The sequence below is a fragment of the Lemur catta genome, chromosome 3 (assembly GCF_020740605.2).
Source record: "Lemur catta isolate mLemCat1 chromosome 3, mLemCat1.pri, whole genome shotgun sequence".
NCBI lineage: Eukaryota > Metazoa > Chordata > Mammalia > Primates > Lemuridae > Lemur > Lemur catta.
In genome coordinates, this window is record NC_059130.1 from 26,151,891 (window position 1) to 26,172,930 (window position 21,040).

At 42.4% G+C, this 21,040-nt stretch overlaps 2 protein-coding genes across 3 annotated transcripts in view; one reads left to right on the forward strand and one right to left on the reverse strand.

Annotated features, from left to right (window-relative positions):
• Positions 1-21,040, forward strand: part of LOC123635134 (non-histone chromosomal protein HMG-14-like) — a 31,191-nt gene that overhangs the window by 3,180 nt on the left and 6,971 nt on the right. The window lies entirely within an intron of this gene.
• THEM4 (thioesterase superfamily member 4) overlaps positions 13,830-21,040 on the reverse strand; it is a 36,211-nt gene continuing 29,000 nt past the window's right edge. For both annotated transcript variants that reach the window (XM_045546995.1, XM_045546994.1), the window contains exons 5-6: positions 18,168-18,292; positions 13,830-14,032 (exon numbers count right to left, since the gene is read on the reverse strand). In XM_045546995.1, the coding sequence (XP_045402951.1) occupies positions 13,992-14,032; positions 18,168-18,292 (166 nt within the window). In that variant the 3' untranslated portion in view covers positions 13,830-13,991. The remainder of the gene's footprint in view (positions 14,033-18,167; positions 18,293-21,040) is intronic.

Here is a 21,040-nt window from a genome sequence, read left to right on the forward strand (position 1 = left end):
GGGTCTCATCAGAGAACAGGGACAGGGAACTGGGTTGGGACCAAGCGGAACCTGAGGCCACTCCACAAATGTCAGAGACCCGACCACGGCTCAGCTGAAACTGAGTTCCTGTTTGTGAAACGCTAAGAGAGGCAGAACCTCTAAGCTCAGAAAGCTGCAGTGACAAATCCTGAGGGGGGTGTGTGTGTCTGTACACGCACCCAGGGTGGGACTCACAGGCTCTGCCAGCCTGGTTCCTGAAGTTCCCTCCTCCTCAAACCCAGGCAATAATCTGTGAGGCGATACCATCAAACCAGTGAAGGGGACAGCCACACGGTACCACTGGCATATCTGCTGCACCAGCTTGGGTTACAAAGTAAAGCCACATTCCTTTTAAAAAGCATATTAAACTACCAACACCCGGAAATCCTGAGCCCCTTTCTCCCCTGAAAACTCTGAAACAGGGTGTCACTAACTGTTGAGCCAGCCTGGGAGCCACGCTCCTGAGCCCTTCAAATACAGGGAGCGGTGACTTCATCAGCTGCTGGGGGTGCCCAGGACTCCAGCCCACTTTCCTCAGGGTTGTGAACATCTTGCTCCCATGGCCCTGACAGGCATTGCCCTTGTGATGGGCACAGCCGGGGCTGGGGTGGGGTAGGGGTGCTGGTTCGTCCTGTTCTGGCCTCAGGAGGTGACTCCGCTCCCAAGCAGCTCCCAGAGGGGATCTTGAACACGGTCCCTGCAGGGGGCCTCCCAAGGTTCTCCCACCTCCACCCCACCTCTGTGCTCCCAGACAAGGAGCTCTCTCCCCTTCCTGCAACTTTCCCTGACAAATCCCCTGTAGCCACCATCTCCACCTCCCTTCTCCCCAGCCAGTCCTCTACCGCCTTTTAGTCAGAGGCGTCTGCTTTCTTCTCAGAATTCTTCCCATCTTTCACAAGAGTTCCCAGCAGGTAAAACTTGGGCAGAAATAATTAACATCTGAAACACTGGTTCTTCTTTTCCTGGGGTCTGGTAGGGCTCTATCTTCACGCCTCTGGGGGGTGAGGGGAAAGTTTCACACTAAACCAGCCTGCCCATAGATTTCCCTCCTCGGAGCTGGGCTGTCCAGGAGTGCCTGGCTTTGAGACTGTGTCCTGGGTTCTGTCTCTGAAGACAAGAACCCATCCGGAAGTCCCTTCCTTCCTGTGGCTGTGGCTCCTGGCTTTCAGCAGGGCAGGGAAGCTCTGGAGATGAGCCCTTCTTGGAGGGGCACTCTCCCGTCCATGGCTGGCCACTGTGCCTTGGTGGCTCCATCAGCCATAGCTGCTCCAGTGTAGAGTTTCTTGGTGCCAGAGTGCGAGAGAAAGCCTTGCTTCCTCCCCAGCACCCCGTTAGGTGGAGGGGGCCTGACTCCTCGGCACTGTGGGCTTTCCTCCCCGCCCCCACCGTCAACAGCTGCCGCTCCAGAATTACCTGGTCATTTAGTGTGTTCACAGGCACACACACTTATGGGGCACATGTACATGCACACAGACACAAATGTACTGTGCGTGGTCACGCACACACATAGTCACATGCATGCACATGCACTCACAGACACTCATACAGACACACATCACAGATGTGGACACACATACACAGAAATGGACACATGCACACAGCACACACAGGCTTACACATGCATACATACATACGCTCACACACATATGCATTCATGTATACTCATACACATGTATGACATACACACAGGTACATGCACAGGTTTACCTCAGCTTCCATATCTGTCAAATGGGAATAAGAGTACCTACCTCGGCGAGAGGCTGGGTGCTTTTGGGAAATTTACTTAAACCTCACACAATTTGCTCCCCTGTAAGTTGAGTCACTAGGATCTAAGAAGTAAAGGAGGTGACACAAATAATGTTTACACAATGCCTTGCAAATTGTAACTTTAAGTAATGCCTATCATTTTTTTCATAATTACTTGTACTGCAGCAGGCTCAGACCACTGAAGAGAAGCGTTATGGGCTGATTCATCTTCATTTCACTCACGGATGGTGATATGGTTTGGATATTTGGCCTCTCCAAATCTCATGTTGAAATGTGATCCCCAGTGTTGGATGTGGGAGGTGTTTGGGTCACAGCGCGGATCCCTCATGAATGGCTGGGTGCCCTCCCCGGATAATGAGTGAATTTTCACTGTGTTAGTCCACAGAAGAGCTGGCTGTTTAAATGAGCCTGGCACCACCTCCTCCATCTCTTGCTCCCTCTCTTGCCATGTGACACACCTGCTCCCCCTCACCTGACTGGAAGCTCCTTGAGCCTCCACCAGAAGCAGATGCCAGTGTCATGCTTGTATAGTCTGCAGATCTGTGAGCCAAATAAACCTCTTTTCTTTCTTTCTTTCTTTTATTTTTGAGACAGAGTCTCGCTCTGTTGCCCGGGCTAGAGTGAGTGCCGTGGCGTCAGCCTGGCTCACAGCAACCTCAAATTCCTGGGCTCAAGCGATCCTACTGCCTCAGCCTCCCCAGTAGCTGGGACTACAGGCATGCACCACCATGCCTAGCTAATTTTTTCTATATACATTTTTAGTTGGCCAGATAATTTCTTTCTATTTTTAGTAGAGACGGGGCTCTCACTCTTGCTCAGGCTGGTCTCGAACTCCTGACCTCGAGGGATCCACCCCCCTCGGCCTCCCAGAGTGCTAGGATTACAGGCGTGAGCCACCGCGCCCGGCCTAAACCTCCTTTCTTTATAAATTACCCAGCCTCAGGTATTTCCTTTATAGCACTGCAAAACCGACTACACAGATGGACACAGTCCCTTCATAAACAGAATCTGTATGTCTTTTATTTTCATTTAAAGGTTTACGGAAAATAAAAAAAAAAAAAAACCAAGGTGGATCTAGAATCATAAGATTTGAAGAAAATCAAAGCAGTTGACAGATGAGAAAGCTCAGTTATAGACATAAAGTTACAACTAAAATACTATGGTAGTACAGAAATACATTTAACTGTACGTCTTCTTTAACAAAATAAAAATCTTGCATTAAATCTATTGCACATATGCGCATAAAAAAGGTTCTTTAAGGTCAAGGTAAATCACTGCCCCAGAAGCTGACATCCCTCCATTTTTGCCCCCTTCTTTCCTGCCCCTTCTGCACTTGGCCAGACTGTCACCCTCTGGAAGCATAAGGCTGAGCACCGGAGAGACAGGGCTTGCAGGAGGGGTGTGAGCTGCCACAGCTAAAGGGTGGACACATGTTCCCAGGGGAGCCAGCAGGGACCCTCATTTTCATTAAAGTCATTCATAATCATACATACACTATTCAGGGTGTGAATACTGGTCTAATAGAAGATGTCCCAAGTTTGATCCATGAGCTGCAAAGCCACCCCAACCTGTGCAGGCAGGCCATGAGTCATATCTTACTCCATCCCAGGGTTGCTTCCTGCAGGAAGTCCAAGAAACCAGAAGCCACTAGGGCCAAGGGGACAGTCCTAGTTCCTAACAGGGAAAAAAGGGTGGGAGGACTACTGAGGGACCCAGTCCTTGATGCTGGTGCTGCTGTCACCTCTGCTGTGTCTCCAACAGCCCACTGTGGTGACTGAAGCACATCCCCCACGGAGCCCGTCTTTCCTCCACAGTTATGACCACCCAAACACACTCTTGCCTCCATGATAACAGCCACCACTACTTTCTGGGGATGGAGAGAGAAGAGGAAGTTCCTCTCCCAAGAGTGAGGCTCCCCTCTGGGTGCTCCCACCAGGTGGGCCTGGGTCCCCACTGCTATGACGCTCAACAGACAGACAGCTCATCAGCTGTGGTCACATGTGGCCACTTCGTCGCATGCAGACTCTGTCCCCAAAGGCTGAAGGGGCCCATTTTGGAGTCCAGCCACCTTGTGGCCCTGACTCTACAAACCCTTCTTCTTCTGACTCTTGCCCACTGCTGCTGCCTCTTTCTGTCCTGCTTCCTACCAAGGCAGCTCCCCCATGCCACCTAGATACTTTCAGACACGGTTCAAAAACTTTGAATATTGGGGGCCAGGCACGGTGGCTCACGCCTGTAATCCTAGCACTCTGGTAGGCTGAGGTGGGAGGATTGCTTGAGCTCAGGAGTTCGAGACCAGCCTGAGCAAGAGCGAGACCCCATCTCTACTAAAAATAGAAAAATTGGCTGGGCATCGTGGCACACACCTATAGTCCCAGCTACTCGGGAGGCTGAGGCAGGAGGATCGCTTGAGCCCAGGAGTTTGAGGTTGCTGTGAGCTAGGCTGACACCACGGCACTCTACTCAGGGCAACAGAGTGAGACTCTGTCTCAAAAAAAAAAAAAACAAAAAAAAAAAAGAAGAAGAAAAAAAAGAAAAAAACAAAGGAAAGCACTTTGAATCTTAGGATCTTGGTCCTTTCCCTCTTAGAAAGACCCAGGATGCTTGTGCAAGTCACCCCCATCCCTGCCTCTGCAGTTACTCTCCAGGCTCCACAAACCAGCACAAACCAGCAGTGAAAGGGTGGGTGTGTGGGTGTGTGGGAAGCGGGGAGGTGGGGGGAAGTGTAACTTGGCTCTACCTGTCCCTCTACCTGTCCGACAAGATTCCATGACTGGGGACATGAACAGGGATAAGTCCATCAGAAGTGGCTAAATCGCCTGGAAAAATGCTTTGAAGTATTTACTCACTAAGCACTTCACTGTTGGTACGTTGAGCCTATCTCCTCCATTGTCTTGTAAGCTCCTTGACGACAGCTATGCTTATTTACTATTTAAGCTGTGAACACTTAACACATTTCCGTGTATTTTGGGGGTTCAGAAGTATGCTGACCTGGCTCCAAACCAACGTGGGCAGAGACGGTGGTGACTATCACGGTCAACGTGTGCATGGCATTACCAGGTATCATTCTGAGAATTTCATATTTGTTGACTCACTTCCTTCCATGACAATCCTAGGAAATAGGGACTAATGTTACCTCCATTTTACAGATGAGGAAACAGGGGTGCTCAGAGGCGACCTAACTTGCCCAGCGGCACAGAGCCAGGACTGGAACCCAGGCGTCGATCTCCCAAGCCCAGACTCCGACTTTCTTTCACTGTAACAAACACCGACAGGTCATGGGCTGCCAGAGGACTCCTTGGAGGCAGTCTAGGCAGGATGAGGAGCTACCAGAAAAAGGACCAACAGTTACCGAGCTCTCTCACTAGCCAGAGGCTGTAAATCACGGCCCAAGGGTCTCCTTACATGAGCACGGAGCCCAGCCCTGGCCAGCAGAAGCCAAGTTTCAGTGAGTTTTGCCTTTTCCGTAAGGATGAGGTGTCCACTTTTCTACCTGGGGATACAGACATATATTTACTGAACACTGGACATGTATTATTTACTCTTTTAAGCCCCAAAACATCCCTATGAGGTATGCACTATTTTAAAAATTCAGTTTTTATTTTATCAAAGTAGTAGCTGCATGCAGTTTAGAGTCAAACCTTGTGGAAGCAATGTTTATTACTGAAAAACTGCATTCTTTCCACCCTGCTTCATTTTCAACTTCCACAGATTCCATCATATTTAATTATTATAGCTGTTTCTTTTTTTTGTTTGTTTGTTTTTTTCTGAGATAGAGTCTCACTCTGTTGCCTGGGCTAGAGTGCCGTGGCATCAGTCTAGCTCACAGCAACCTCAAACTCCTGGGCTCAAGCAATCCTACTGCCTCAGCTTCCCGAGTAGCTGGGACTACAGGCATGCACCATCATGCCCGGCTAATTTTTTCTATATAGATTTTTAGTTGGCCAGATAATTTCTTCCTATTTTTTAGTAGAGACGGGGTCTTGCTCTTGCTCAGGCTGATCTCGAACTCCTGACCTCGAGTGATCCTCTCACCTCGGCCTCCCAGAGTGCTAGGATTATAGGCGTGAGCCACTGCACCCGGCCTGTTTCTTTGGTTTTTAAAATTTTTGCTTAAGGTGCTACATTTTTATTTTTTAGTATTAGGTTTAGACTTGACAAGGTACTCTAATTTCATTTCCCTTACCACCATTTCCACATTTTATTTTGAATTAGAACCTATGAAACTTCACCATACATACACTAGGTTGTTAATAGGAGCTTTGTAAGAATTTGTGTATTTAGTGATTAGATGTTTAAGATTTCTATATTGGAGTGAATTATCTCTTAAGGAACAAAATAACTCAATCCTGGCATTGGGAGGCTCAATCTTGGTCTTCCAAACTCTTGGTCTTCCACTTTGCAATTTATTTGCTGCCAATTTTTAAGTCCTGATGATTTTGTTTCAACAGCATTCTCAGGCTTTAATCACAAATAAATACAATGTACACTGAGGAAATATGAATCACTCCTAATATCAGTATAATAATTAGACTTGAAACCTGCTACATAGAAATCTTTAAGTACCCTCCCCAAACCACCACAGGATTATTGAGTTTGGGATCATCTGTGCTACTAGCATTTGAATCTCCTACTCCTCTTTATCAGTTATTTATTGCTGCATTAAAAATTATCCCAAATTTTAGCAGTTTAAAATAACATCTATTGTCTCACACCATTTCTGTGGGTCAGGAATCTGGGATTATGATAACTGAGTGGTCCTGGCCCAGGGTTTCTCATGAGGTTGCAGTCAAGATGCTGGCAGGGGCTACATTCTCTGAAGACTTGACCAGGGCTGGAAACTTCAGTTCCTTGCCATGTTGTTGCCATGAAGTCCACAGGGCTGTTTTTGACATGACTTCCCCCAGAGTGAATTAGGAGAGGTGGGGGAAGAGAGACAGAGAGAGAAAGAAAGAGAGAGAGGGAGAGAGGAGGAGAGGGAACACTCAATCAAGATGGAAGCCACGGTCTTTCTATAACTTGATCTGATCTTGTAAGTGACATCCCATCACTTCTGCCATATTTTATTTGTTAGAAGTGAGTCATTAAGTATAGCCCACACTCAAGGGGAGGGGAATTAAGCTCCACCTTTTGAGGGGAGAAGCATGAAATAATTTGTGGACTTTAAAACCTTCACATCCCTAACTCAAGGGTTGTCAAACTACAGCCTGTGGGCCAACCAGCTGTTTTTATAAATAAAGTTTTATGGGAACATAGCCACACCCATTCCTTTATGTATCATCTATGGCTGCTTTTACAATGTCACAGTTGAATAGTTGTGACCCAGACCCAGACAGTCACAACTGCAAGCCTAAAATATTTACCATCTAGTCCTTTAAGAAAAGATCCCTGCCCTGTTTAAATAACAGAATTGACTAGATAGAGTTGTGTACAGATGTCTAAAAAAACCAACCCCATTCCTCCTAAAGCCAATTGTTCCTTTTCCTCATTTCCTTTCCTTCAGGGAAAGGGCTTAAGCTTTATTAAGAGTTTGAGATTAAGACATCAAGGGGGGTGGACTTTTTGGCTTCTTATTAACTTGTTAAATAATTAGGTAATTAGGTAAGACTCAGGTCATAGTACTGAAAGACTTTAGAGAGTTAAAGACAAGTGGGATGAGTTTGAAAAGTTCTGCTGGTGACAGGGAATGGAGGAAACTGAGGAAGAACCTGAGAAGGCAGTAATGGAAAAAAATGAAAACTTTAAGGTCTCTTGCTTGTGCAATTTTAATTTCTCTTAATTAATAAAATAAACAAGATCTACAAAATAAACATCACAAATACAAGATTGATGCATTTTCTAGATCACTTAATTTTATTTTATTTTATCTTATTTTTTTCTATATATATTTTTAGTTGTACAGATAATTTCTTTCTATTTTTAGTAGAGACGGGGTCTCGCTCTTGCTCAGGCTGGTCTCGAACTCCTGAGCTCAAGTGATCCTCCCACCTCGGCCTCCCAGAGTGCTAGGATTATAGGTATGAGCCACTGAGCCTGGCCGACCACTTAATTTTTAACAATTAAAATAGTTTTATTTTATTTTTTAAATTAATTATTATTTTTTGAGACAGGTCTTCCTCTGTTGCTGGGGCTAGAGTGCAGTGGTGTCAACATAGCTCACTGCAACTTCACACACCTGGGCTCAAGCCATTCTCTTGCCTCAGCCTCCTGGGACTACAGGTGTGCACCACTATGCCTGGCTAATTTTTCTATTTTTAGTAGAGATGGGGTCTCACTATGCTGCCCAGGCTGTTCTTTTTTTTTTTTTTTTTTTTTTGAGACAGAGTCTTGCTCTGTTGCCCGGGCTAGAGTGCCGTGGTGTCAGCCTAGCTCACAGCAACCTCAAACTCCTGGGCTCAAGCGATCCTCCTGCCTCAGCCTCCTGAGTAGCTGGGACTACAGGCATGCACCACCATGCCTGGATAATTTTTTCTACGTATTTTTAGTTGTCTGGTTAATCCCTTCCTATTTTTTAGTAGAGATGGGATCTCGCTCTTGCTCAGGCTGGTCTTGAACTCCTGACCTCGAGCGATCCTCCCGCCTCAGCCTCCCAGAGTGCTAGGATTACAGGCGTGAGCTACCGCACCCGGCCTTTTTTTTTTTTTTAAAACAGCTTTGTTGAGATAAAATTCATGTAACAAATAATTTGTACATTTAAAGTATACAATTCAATGGTTTTTGGTATATTACAATAACTTTTTGAAGTTGTGGTAAAATATATATAAAATAAAATTAGCCATTTTAACCACTTTTAAGTGTATAATTCAGTGGCATTAATTACAGTCACAATATTATATAACCATCATCACTATTTCCCAAACTTAATCATCCCAAAGAGAAACTGTACCTACTAAACAATAACTCCCCATTCCTCCTTCTTCCCAGTCCCTGGTAATCTCTAATCTACTTTCTGTTTCTATGAATTTGCCTATTCTAGACATTTTATGTAAGTGGAATCATACAATATTTGTCGTTTCATATCTGGCTTATTTCACTTAGCATAATGTTTTAATGTTTATCCATGTTGTAGCCTGTGTCACAACTTCATTCCTTTTCATGGCTGAATAATATTCTATCATACATATACATCACATTTTGCTTATCCATTCATCTGTGGAGGAACATTTGGGTTGTTTCCACCTTTTGGCTGTTGTGAATAATGCTGCAATGAACATTGAAATACAAGTATCTATTTGAGTCCCTCTTTTCAATGTCTTTGAGATGTACCTATCAGTGGAATAGCTGGGTAATATGGTAATTCTGTTTAGCTTTTGGAGGAACTGCCAGAGTCCTTGCACCATATTACGTACTCCCAGTAACGTATCATTTCTCTACATTCTTGCCAACACTTGTTATTTTCCATTTTTTAAAATTATAGCCAACCTGGTAGTTGTAAATTGGTATCTCATCGTAGTTGATTTTTTTAAAATAGAGGTAAAATTCACATAACATACAATTAACCATTTTAAAGTGTACAATTTATTGGCATTTAGTACATTCACAATGTTGTGCAACCACCTTTCTCTAGTTTCAAAATTTTTCATCACCCCAGACAAACAGTACTTTAAATAATCACTCCCTGTTCTCTCCTTCATCTCCCTCCTTCCCCTGGCAACCACTATTATACTTCTTTCCCTATGGACTTGCCTATTCTGAATACAGTATTGTCTTCTTTCACTTAGCATAAGGCTTTTAAGGTTCATCCAAGTTGTGGCCCATATTGGTATGTAATTCCTTTTTATGGCTGAATAATATTCCATTGTGTGTGTGTGTGTGTCTGTGTGTGTGTGTACCACGGTTTGTTTACCCATTCATCCACTGATGGACATTTGTGTGGTTTCCATATTTTGGCTATTACAAATAATGCTGCTATAAACATTAGTATACAAGTTTCTGTGTAGATGTACTTTTCATTTCTCTTAGATTTATACCTAGAAATGGAATTGCTGGGTCATATGGTAATTCTATGCCAAACTGTTTTCCATAGCAGCTGTACCACTTTATATCCACCCAGCAATGTATGAGGGTTCCTAATTTTCTATGTGTTTGCTGACACTTGTTATTTTCCTTTAAAAAAAGATTATAGCCATCGTAGTGGGTGTGAAATGGTATCTCATTGTGGTTTGATTTGTATTTCTCCAATGATTAGTGGTGTTGAGCATGTGCTTATTGGCTATTTCCGTATCTTCTTTGGAGAAATATCTATTCAAGTCTTTTTGCTCATTTTTAAATTGGGTTGTGTTTTCGTTGTAGAGTTTTAGGAATTCTTTACATATTCTGAATACTAAATGCTTATCAGATATATAATTTGCAAATATTTTCTCCCATTTCATTTTTTTTCACCTTATTGGTAATATTCTTTAATGAACAAAAGTTTTTAATTTTTATGAAGTCTTGTACCCTGCAACATTGCTGAATTCATTTATTAGTGCTAGTAGTTTTTTCTTATGAATTCTTTGCGATTTTCTATATGAAGGCATGTTGTCTGCAAAGTTTTACTTCTTCCTAATTTGCATGCCTTTTCTTTCTCTTCTTTAATTTCTATGACTAGGACTTCCAGTACCATGTTGAATAGCAGTAGTGAAAGTAGAAATCTTTATCTTGTTCCTGATCTTAGAAGAAAGCTTTCTGTCTTTCAGCATTGGGTACGATATTGGCTGTACGTTTTTCATAAATTATGTTCAGGAAGACCTCTTCTATTCCTAGTTTTCTGAGTGTTTGTGTCATGAAAGCGTGTTGGATTTTTGTCAAGTGCCTTTTCTGCATCAATTGAGATGATCGTGTGGTTTTACTCCTTTGTTCCATGAATGTGTATATTACATTGATTTCCTTATGTTGAACCAAGCTTGCATTTATGGAATAAATCTCACTTGGTCATATCGTATAATCTTTTTAATGTGCTATTGGACTTGGTTTGCTAGTATCTTTTTGAGGATTTTTGCAGCTATGTTCACAAGGGATATTGGTCTATAGTTTTGTCTTTTTTCTCTTACGGTATCTTTGTCTGCAACTCACTTAATTTAATTTTATTTTTTTTGAGGCAGAGTCCCGCTCTGTCACCCTGGCTAGAGTGCCATGGCGTCAGCCTAGCTCACAGCAACCTCAAACTCCTGGGCTCAAGCAATCCTGCCTCAGCCTCCCGAGTAGCTGAGACTACAGGCATGCACCACCATGCCTGGCTAATTTTTTTCTATATATTTTTAGTTGTCCAGCTAATTTCTTTTCTTTTTATTTTTTAGTAGAGACGGGGTCTCACTCTTGCTCAGGCTGGTTTCGAACTCCTGAGCTCAAGCAATCCACCTGCCTCGGCCTCCCAGAGTGCTAGGATTACAGGTGTGAGCCACCACGCCCGGCCAGCCCACTTAATTTTAAATCTATATTTAAGAATAGTTGGAATAAACCAAATCTGTAATTTTAAACTGGCCATAGTAGTGCCAGACCAAGAATACTATCAAGTGGTATTTTAAAATTGAGACACAAAATCCATGACTTAAATTTCAAAGAGACTGACTTGTTGTATCCTCCATAGATAATGTTGTATACTTGGCACTGAAAAATGTATGTGTAGAGTCTGTGATGGCCAGTTATTAGGTAGAACAATAATTTGGCCTCACAACTCCCCAGGAGAGGGAGGGCCAAGGGTCCCGAGAAGGTAATGGGTGGGAATCTTCATTCAAAATGTTATTTACCATACAGGGTAGTCGGGCGGGGGGGGGGGGCAGGCAATGAGGAATAGTTCCATCAGGACACACAGCGAGCTGGTGATGGAGTGGAAGGAGCCACAGTTCTGATGGCACCTCCCTCCTTCTTTCTGACTGTTCAGCCACCTCTTGCCGTTTCACATATTTGTCAGAATACAACTGGTGAGGGCAAGAAGGCCAGGGCCTGGGGAAGCCTATGAATAGGCTGCTATAAAGCAGGGAAACCATTTTTTCCTCTCTGGCCGTGAGGAAACCCTGTTTAACAGTGGCTGAGCTTTTCCCTTAGTGGCTCTCGTGCAGCGTCTCACTCACATGCTGCAACGACCCTGGACAGGCTCAAACCAGTGTGAGAACTAAAACTATAAAGGTCGATAGAGAGGGGGGCGGTGAGCATACTTAATAGGAAGAAGAAAAACTGGTCATTTGGCCTTCCTCTGGGTAGGTTCTCTCGCCCTGGGTGGAGGTCCGATGTGCTATGGCAGTTTTGCAAGCCTGTCAGATAAACCCAACGATGAGAGTAAAGTATCTTCACTGTTGAAACTTCCTTTCCATGTGTTAGGTGAAACTAGACAGCAGTGCTGGCTCATTCCTTCAGCTTCACGTTTTTCAACACGTGACATACAGTTGTCATAAGAGCCCACTGTCGCTGCATTTCAGGATTAGCTGGAAGGAAGACTGGGAAAAAAGGCTGGCTGTTGCCAGACATGTAAACTGCAGGGCTGTGAGCTCAGCCATTTGCCAGGCACGTTCCCAAGCTCTGTCAGTTTCCAGTGAGAAGGAACTACCAGCCTCACCTCTGTCGTGTCCCTTCCCCTCCTGCTGGGCTCCCCATCTACTGGTCCCTTTCCTGCAGCTTGACACTAGAGACAGAGCCTCCAGGGCTTGGGTCTCCTTCTGGTTCTGGCAGTGGAGGGCTCCCGCTGATCTTTTGGCTATGGAAGGATGACTGGGTAGGTATCACAAGGCTTACCCTAAGTTATTAGGTAAGACCACAGGAAATTGTCAATATTCAACCATTCTGACCTTCAAAAATGGTGATTTCATATGGTTCAGCTTAAACTTTCAATAAAGGAAAAGAAAGACAAGAAACTGAAGCCCAGATAATATATTGCCTGCATTAGGAAGTAGAGTTTTCCAGAACATTAGTCTCCCCATTCATTTTCAGTCTTATCTGAATTGTGTCCCCCCCGCCAAAAAAGGTAAGTTGAAGTCCTAATTTCCAGTACCACATAATGTGACCTTATTTGGAAATACAGTCTTTACAGAGCTAACCAAGTTAAAATGAGGTCATTCAAGTGAGCCCTACCAATATGACTGGTGTCCCCTGTATTTTTTTTCTTTCTTTCTCTCTTTCTTTTTTGCTCTCCCCCTCCTCTGGTGTCCCTATAAAAAGGGGACATTTGGACACAGAGATAGATATGCACAGAGGGAAGATGATGTGAAGACACAAAGAGAGGATGACATGTGAAGATGGAGGAGTGATGTGGCTACAAGCCAAGGAATGCTTGAAGCTATCAGAAGCTAGGAGAGAGGCATGGACCAGCTCCTTCCTTAGCACCTTCAGAGGGAGAATAATTTCCTCCAGAACCATGAGACAGTGAGTTGATGTTGGTTTAAACCACCCAGTTTGTGGTGTTCTGTCACAACAGCCCTAGGGAACTAACTCAGCCTCCTTCCAGTGACAACTATGCTTCAGGGAAGACCCAACAGCCACGTTAGAAATGGTACAGTAGTTTAATATCTAGCATCCCAGACAATAGATGTGAGGTATCCTTTTTTATAGGAACTGGTTGTGTTTCCTACTCTGACCAAAAAGATTTGTTTGCTTAGATACAACAAAGCTAGCTTTGTAACTTACAATGTGTATGTAATATGCACACACATCTATGTATTTATTCCTTCATGTGGTTTTCTAGCATTTCCAAGTTTGCAGTAAATGTTTCAACACAAATTTTTTCTCCAGGGAGGGGCGAGGAGGGGAGGGGTATATTCACACCTAATGGGTATGGTGCGCACCGTCTGGGGGATGGACACACTTGAAGCTGTGACTCGGGTGGGGCAAAGGCAATATATGTAACCTAAACATTTGTACCCCTGTAATATGCTGAAATTTAAAAAAAATTCTAAAAAATTATTTAAAAAAATTTTTTTCTCGGGTCTGCCCTGAGACAGACATCACGCCTGTGCAACTTTAAGGAGCCCATTCAAATCTCAGGAGAACCACACACATATCCTAAGGAGACACAAAGAATTGCTGATACTCTCACTGTTTCTGCACTAAAAAGTTTAGAAGGTGGAAACTGAGTTCCTAGAATTGTATTCAGAAGACTGCTTAGGAAGGTCAGCAGGCTTCTACCCATGGGGGATTCAGCAGTGGGTGAGCAGAGTAGGAGTGGAGACAACTGCTTCTTCCAGAGGGGGACAGCCTTATGCAGAATGGTGTGGCATTCACCAGCAGCTCTTTTATGTCAGACTTTTATCAGGATCCAGCTTTATAAATAAGCCTAAACAAACAAAATAACAGAAGATGATTATAAGTCAACTGACTTCAATGTGATGGAGCTCTAAATGGACATATCCAAAGGAAGGCATTTAGATTCATATTTGTACTTTCAGTCTATCTGCCCACTGTCACTTTTCAGCTAAATTAAGAATCAACTTTTGACTATCACAACACTGTATTACCTCCCCCTGGGTAACCAGGTCCTCACCACTTGGCCATTCCACGGTTCATTACCACTTCTATCAGAGATAGTCAGGGAAATGCAAAGAAGTAAAATTACAACTGAGCCATCTGGCACCTTTATGATACTGAAAGGTTTAGTAAGACAGGAAGTACAAACTACAGCCTGGAATGGAATTCTTAAATTGACTGTGGACTCAAATTATTATCTTCCTTCTGCGCCTTTTACCCATCATTCCTGCCAACAGCTGATACTTGGGAGAAAAACCAATTTCTTAAACAAGATACAAAAAGCATTAACCATAAAGGGAAAAATCTAATAAATGTGACTACATTAACATTAAAAACTTCTGTTAATAAAAAAGATACCTTAAAAAAATAAAAATAAAAAATAAAAAAGATACCTTAAAGCAAATAAAAGACAACTTATATACTGGAAGGAGATATGTGCAACTTTTATGTCCAACAAAAGAATCAGTCTAATGTAAAATACATAAGGAACTCCTATAAATCAGTAAGAAAACGAAAAAAAAAAAAAAATAGAACGAGCTGAACAAATCAGAATTTCACAGAAAAAGAAACAATCAATAAATATATGAAGAGATTCAACTCTTCAAGGAGTATCTCAGGGTAATCAGGGAAATGCAGATCAAGATTACACTGAGATACCATTTTATAACCATTTGATTGGCAAAAATCAAAAAGTCTGACTTTACTAGTTGCTAGAGAATCAAAAGAATTTCATATATTGCTGGTGGGAATGTAATTTGGTACAGCTTTAGAAAGCAATCTGGCATTATTCCCCTGTGAAGTTGAACACTCATATACCCTACAATCCAGAAATTCTACTCCTAACTATATGCCAAACTCTTGCTCATGCAGGCCACCAGGAGACATGAACAAGAATGTTCACGGCAGCCCCATTCATAATAGTCAGAGGCTTATCATCAGAAGAGGTAACTGCATTGTAGTATAGTCAATGTGGAGTGTTACACAGCAGTAAAAATGAGCAAACTACACAGCCAACAACATGGATGAACCGCAGTAACATAAAGCTGAGTGAAAAAAATCAAGTCCCAGGAAAGGACATGTCATGATCTCTTTTCTACAAAGTTGAAAAATAAACAACTGAATGAGATATTCCTTAGGTATACATATATTCTTGATAAAACCTCAAAAAATAAAAATAAAAAGGTACAAAGGAATGAAAAATACAAAATACTATAATAGAGCAGAGTTATGTCTAAACAGGAGGATAAGATGGGAATAGTAATTAAGTAGGGATAAAATATTATTAAGATTCTGGTTCTTATTGATGGTAGGTCCCAGGGTATTTACTTATTATTAAATTAAAAAATAAAAATAAATATATTAGTGAATGAATAAATAAAAGATGACTATTCATGTACCAGTGATGACTATAGGTACTAACTCAAGAATTATGATTAATTCAAACCTATTCATCTGAGGTCCATTAAAATAAAAAAGAATAAAACAAATAAAAACCACTGGATATCTAATCTAACCTGTCTAAATCTTAAGCTAATGAAGGTGAGGCTTCAACCCCTCACTTGCAAAGGCCCTGGGAGAGCTAGGAGTGGTGTAGTGTTCAAGGATGCAACCAGGAAGCAATTTCTATGTGAGATTTCTGGTAAACTGCCTATAGAGATCTCAGAAGGAAGGGATCTACATCTCTAAGATAGCAATAATATATTGTGATTTCTTTCTACCCCCACCCCTTTTTTTGAGACAGAGTCTCACTCTGTCACCCAGCCTAGAGTGCTGCAGCATCAGCCTAGCTCACAGCAACCTCAAACTCCTGGGCTCAAGCAATCTTCCTGCCTCAGCCTCCTGAGTAGCTGGGACTACAGGTATGAGCCACCACGCCTGACTAGTTTTTTGTTTCTATTTTTAGTTGCCCAGCTAATTTTTTTCCATTTTTAGTAGAGATGGAGTCTTGCTCTTGCTCAGGCTGGTCTTCAACTCCTGAGCTCAAGCAATCCACCTGCCTCAGCCTCCCAGAGTGCTAGGATTATAGGCGTGAACCACCGTACCTGGCCTCTTTTCCTATTTTAAATAAAGTTTCACTTCTGTACCTAAATTTTGCATTCTTTTTCTTAAATTGGGCTTCTTAAAATGTATAAGCTTTGGGGACCCCATAAAATCTAACTCCTCTCCTGGTAATCTATTATATAACCACTTTCAAAAGGTACCAAAGGTTATACGGTGGAATCTCCCTCCCCACCTACCCAGAACCCTTCCCAGAAGTAACCAATATTACTTCTGAGAAGTAACAAATCATGTGTGTGACTTTCCTGAGATAGTCTACATGCATACAAGTACATACATGTATTTCCCTTCCTTCTCATTTATTATTTTTTATTGTTAAATAATTTTAAGCCAACAGAAAAATTATGAGGTAAGTATAAAGATATACTTCCCCTAAAACCATTAGAGAGTTACTTGCGAAAATGTGTGCAAAATGACAACATATTTATTCATTACAACATTATTTGCAAGAGCAAAAGATTGGGAAAATACACATGTCTAATGTCCCCAGTTCCCATCCAACACCATAGGATTTATTCTATTTTCTCTCTTTCTATAACTCCCATCTCTGACAGTGGGAACCTGGCTCCCAGCACTGCTGCCAGCCCTTACAGATGCTACCCCACTCAGCATGGGTGATACACGCACCACTCTCCATAGGACACCTTCCTCACTTTGCTTGGGCTCCGACACCCTGCCTGGGCCATTCCCTGTGCAGACACTTCACCCCACTCAGGCTCCGACACTGCGCTGGGCCACTGTAGGCACCCCTCTCCTGAGGCCTCCTCTTAGCCCAGGGCCAACAAAGCCCAGCTCTACCTAACGGCTTTTGGAATAAATTATTCAGGAAGGAGGGGAGGGTGAGAGGAAAGGGAAAGAGGAAAAAAAGAGGAAGAGAACAGGAAGAGTCTATAGCCACACCCCTCTGAATGCTCCCGATCTCATCTGATCTCCAAAGCTAAGCAGGGTCGGGCCTGGTTAGTACTTGGATGGGACAATAGGAAGAACCTCTCTACTTTTTCTATGCTAATGATAACATATTATATTCATTGTCCTCCATCTTGTGTTCTTCATTTAATATATGTTAATGAGATAGCTCCATGTCAAAGAACTTCCTTATTCTTATTTATGGGACCACAGTATTTTTTGTGACATACACACACAATAGTTTATAGATGAGCTGTAGTTCTTTCTCCTATGGATGGATATCTATGTTTTGTCAATCTTTTGCTATTATAAATAATGTTTAATGAGTAACATAATTACTGCAACCCACCGCAACCTAATACATTGTAATTTTGGATACCTTAACGTACTTGTGAGATAAAGTCCTGAAGTGGGTCAAAGGGCACACAACTTTGTAATTTTGATAGATACTGGCAGACAGCCCTACACCAGCAATGTATAAGAATACCTCTAACTTGTTCTTTGCATGAAAGGGAAGTAAGAATTTCTGAGGCTGGGCACAGTGGCTCATGCCTGTAATCCCAGCACTCTGGGAAGCCGAAGAGGGAGGATCGTTTGAGGCCGGGAGTTCAAGACCAGCCTGAGCAAGAGTGAGACCACGTCTCTACACAAAATAGAAAAATTAGCTGGGCGTGGTGACATATGCCTGTGGTCCCAGCTACTCAGAAGGCTGAGGCAGGAGAATCCCTTGAGCCCAGGAGTTTGAGGTTGAGCTAGGTTGATGCCACTGCACTCTAGCCTGGGTGATAGAGTGAGACCCTATCTCAAAAAAACAAACCAAAACCAAACAAAAATAAAAGAGTTTCTGGGTGTGTATGGGTTATAAAACCAAAGCAAAAAACCAAACCAACCCCCCCCAAAACCAAACCAAAAAGTAAACAAACAAAAATCCCAACCCAACCCAACCCAACCCCCCAAAAGAGATAGTAGCAGCTTCTTACTTGTTGCCTCTGAGTATAGGGTCTTCTCATCAGCACTTTGAACATTACCAGAAACAAAAAATTTCCTTCCTTCAACTTTATCAAGTTGGGTATTTATCACAACAACAGAACAAAGAGGGATGGGTCTGCAGAGAAAAAGAAAAAGGAAAAAAATGAGTTTCTGGAATTATGTAACCTTGAAAGATGATCAAGTGCATGACAAGGGGTGGAAATTTATAATATCTGCTATCAGTGAGCATTGACTGCCCTGGGTGACACATTCCTCAAGGGCTCAGGCACCAATACCTTCTCATGCCCCCTTTTCCCAAGCACAACTGTTCTCAGAGGGTGGCTCCTGGGCATACAGTCCTTGACTGTCCTTCTGGGTTTGTTTTGAAGAGATTGACAGGGATTCCAGCTCTGTGACAGTAGAGACTGTCTCCTCTGGAGATCCAGAGCAAAGTCTGAAGGGAGCTGAAATCTTTTACAGAAGTGAAAATAGGGTCATGGGATAGTCCCAGGCAACTTCTCTCATTTCCTCTGTCATTATCAAAATTTCTTATCCAATTCCCTTTAGAGTAACTGTCAATAGAAGACACCTAATAACAACAGAATGCTGGTAACACCTTACTGTTCTACACCAGTGCTGTTCAACAGAACTTTCTGTGATGACACAAATGTTCCATCTCTGAGCTGCCCAATATGGTAGTCACATATGCATACTGAGCACTTGAAATGTAGTTAGTGTAAATGAGGAACTGAATCATTAAATTTAATTAATTAATTAATTAATTTTTGAGACAGAGTCTCATTCTATTGCCCTTGGTAGAGTGCAGTGGTGTCATCAAAGTTCACTGCAACCTCAGACTCCTGGGCTCAAGTGATCCTTCTGCCTCAGCCTTCTGAGTAGCTGGGACTACAGAGAAGTTCTACCACATGTCACTAATTTTTCTATTTTTTATAGAGACGAGGTCTCCCTATGTTGCTCAGCATGATCTCAAACTCCTGTCCTCAAGTGATCCTCTCACCTTGGCCTCCCAAAGTGCTAGGATTATAGTGTAAACCACTGTGCTGGCCTAATTTATATTTTAATTTAAGTAGTTACACATGAATAGTGGGTATAGTCAGCTCTGGGAATCCTGGATAAACAGTATCATAATGAAAAAGATATCTCTTTAAAGGTGAAATTTCAGTGGGCAGAAACATAAGGTAGAGCATGGAAGTGCTCCTACAGTGCTACCAAGTGGATGACGGAACCACTCCAGGTAGAGAGGAAGTTATCACTGTGATTATCCCTCTGCTCAGTTTCCCTTCCTATTATCTTTTAATACCTACTCCTATTAGCTTTTCCTGAACCTCTTGATGGAACAACTGAGCTTTGCTCTTTGGTTGAGCCAATTCAAAATTGACTAAAACCCGGGGGACAGCAGATGTTCTTGCTTGACCAGCATCTCCCTTTTCTATTAACATTACTCTCTTCATTTATCCAGCCACTTCGCCTCCTTCATTCTCTCTTTCACACACTCATAGACTCATTCACTGGTGAACTGCCTCTGCCCCATTCTTAGCCAAGTAGGGTGACTGGAGTTGACAGGTTGATGCTCTCCCCCCACAGTGACTGGTTGTGGGGGTGGGCACGGGCTGAAAGAGTCAGTCCTCAAACTTGTGCTGGAGCCCTTGGGGCTGGATTCTTTTTCCCTGAGGTTGCTGGGCTTACAAGACACAAGCCTGGCTGGTGACCACTGTGCCCCACCACTAGGAAAGGCTACCTGAGGATGAAGCAGACTGAGAAGAAAGCGTGGCAGAGATTCCCAGCCACATCTGACTTCTCAACCACACAAACTTTACATTATATTCCCTTTTTTTGCTTAATCTAGTGTGAGTTAAGAGTTCTATCTCTTGCAACAGACAAGAAAGTCCTAGAATCTTAGAGAGGCTAACAGGAAGGAACTCAGAAAATACAAAATAATGCAACGACTGTCACACTATGTTTATGGAATACAATTTTTTTATGTAACTAATATTTAGGTGCAGATTAGTTTGGTTGGCACAGAAAACTGGCTTTAGATCATTTTCCTTAGTCCAGTTTTGCCAGACAATTTAATTAGACTTGTATTAGAGGCAGAAAGGTGATAACGATAAAAGCAAAATTTAAAAATAAAAGAGAAAACACGTACACACACACACACACACCCAGAGAGCTTCAACAAAGCCAAAAGATAGCTCTTTGAAAAGACTACTAATCTTTGGCAAGATAGATCAAGAAAAATGAGAGCGAGCATAAATAAATACTATTCGGGTCAAAAAAGACATTAACTACAGATTTAGCTGAGATTTTTAAAAATTGAGAATATTATGAATAACTTCACATCAACACATTTGAAAACTTAATTGAAATGAAAAAAAATTCAGGAATATGTTATCAAAATTGACAATAAAGGGATTAGAAAGGCTGAATAAATAAAGACATTAAGGCCCTAAGGGGACAGAAGCACACTTGGGAAGGAGCCTGGGTCTCTGAATCATTGTATGGGGCTAGTCCCTCACTGACCAGGATAACCACATGGGACCTATTACGTAAACAAAAAAAGTCTACTGGTTTAAGGTAGTTAAATGTAGGGGACTGCTACAGTAGCTAGTGTTACCATAATTTACTATAGATTTTCAAAAAATTCTCTTATTTTTGATTTTCTAATTTAATGTGGCTAGAGAACTTGGCCTGTAAGATTCTGTTTCTTTAAAATTTATTGAGATTTGATTTATGAACCAATACATGATCAATTTTTACAAACGTGTGCTGGGAAAGTATCTTTTTTCTCTAATTATTAGACATAGAGTGCTATGTTTGTCCAATAAATCATATTTTGTTATCTTGTAGTGTTTAAATCCTGTTT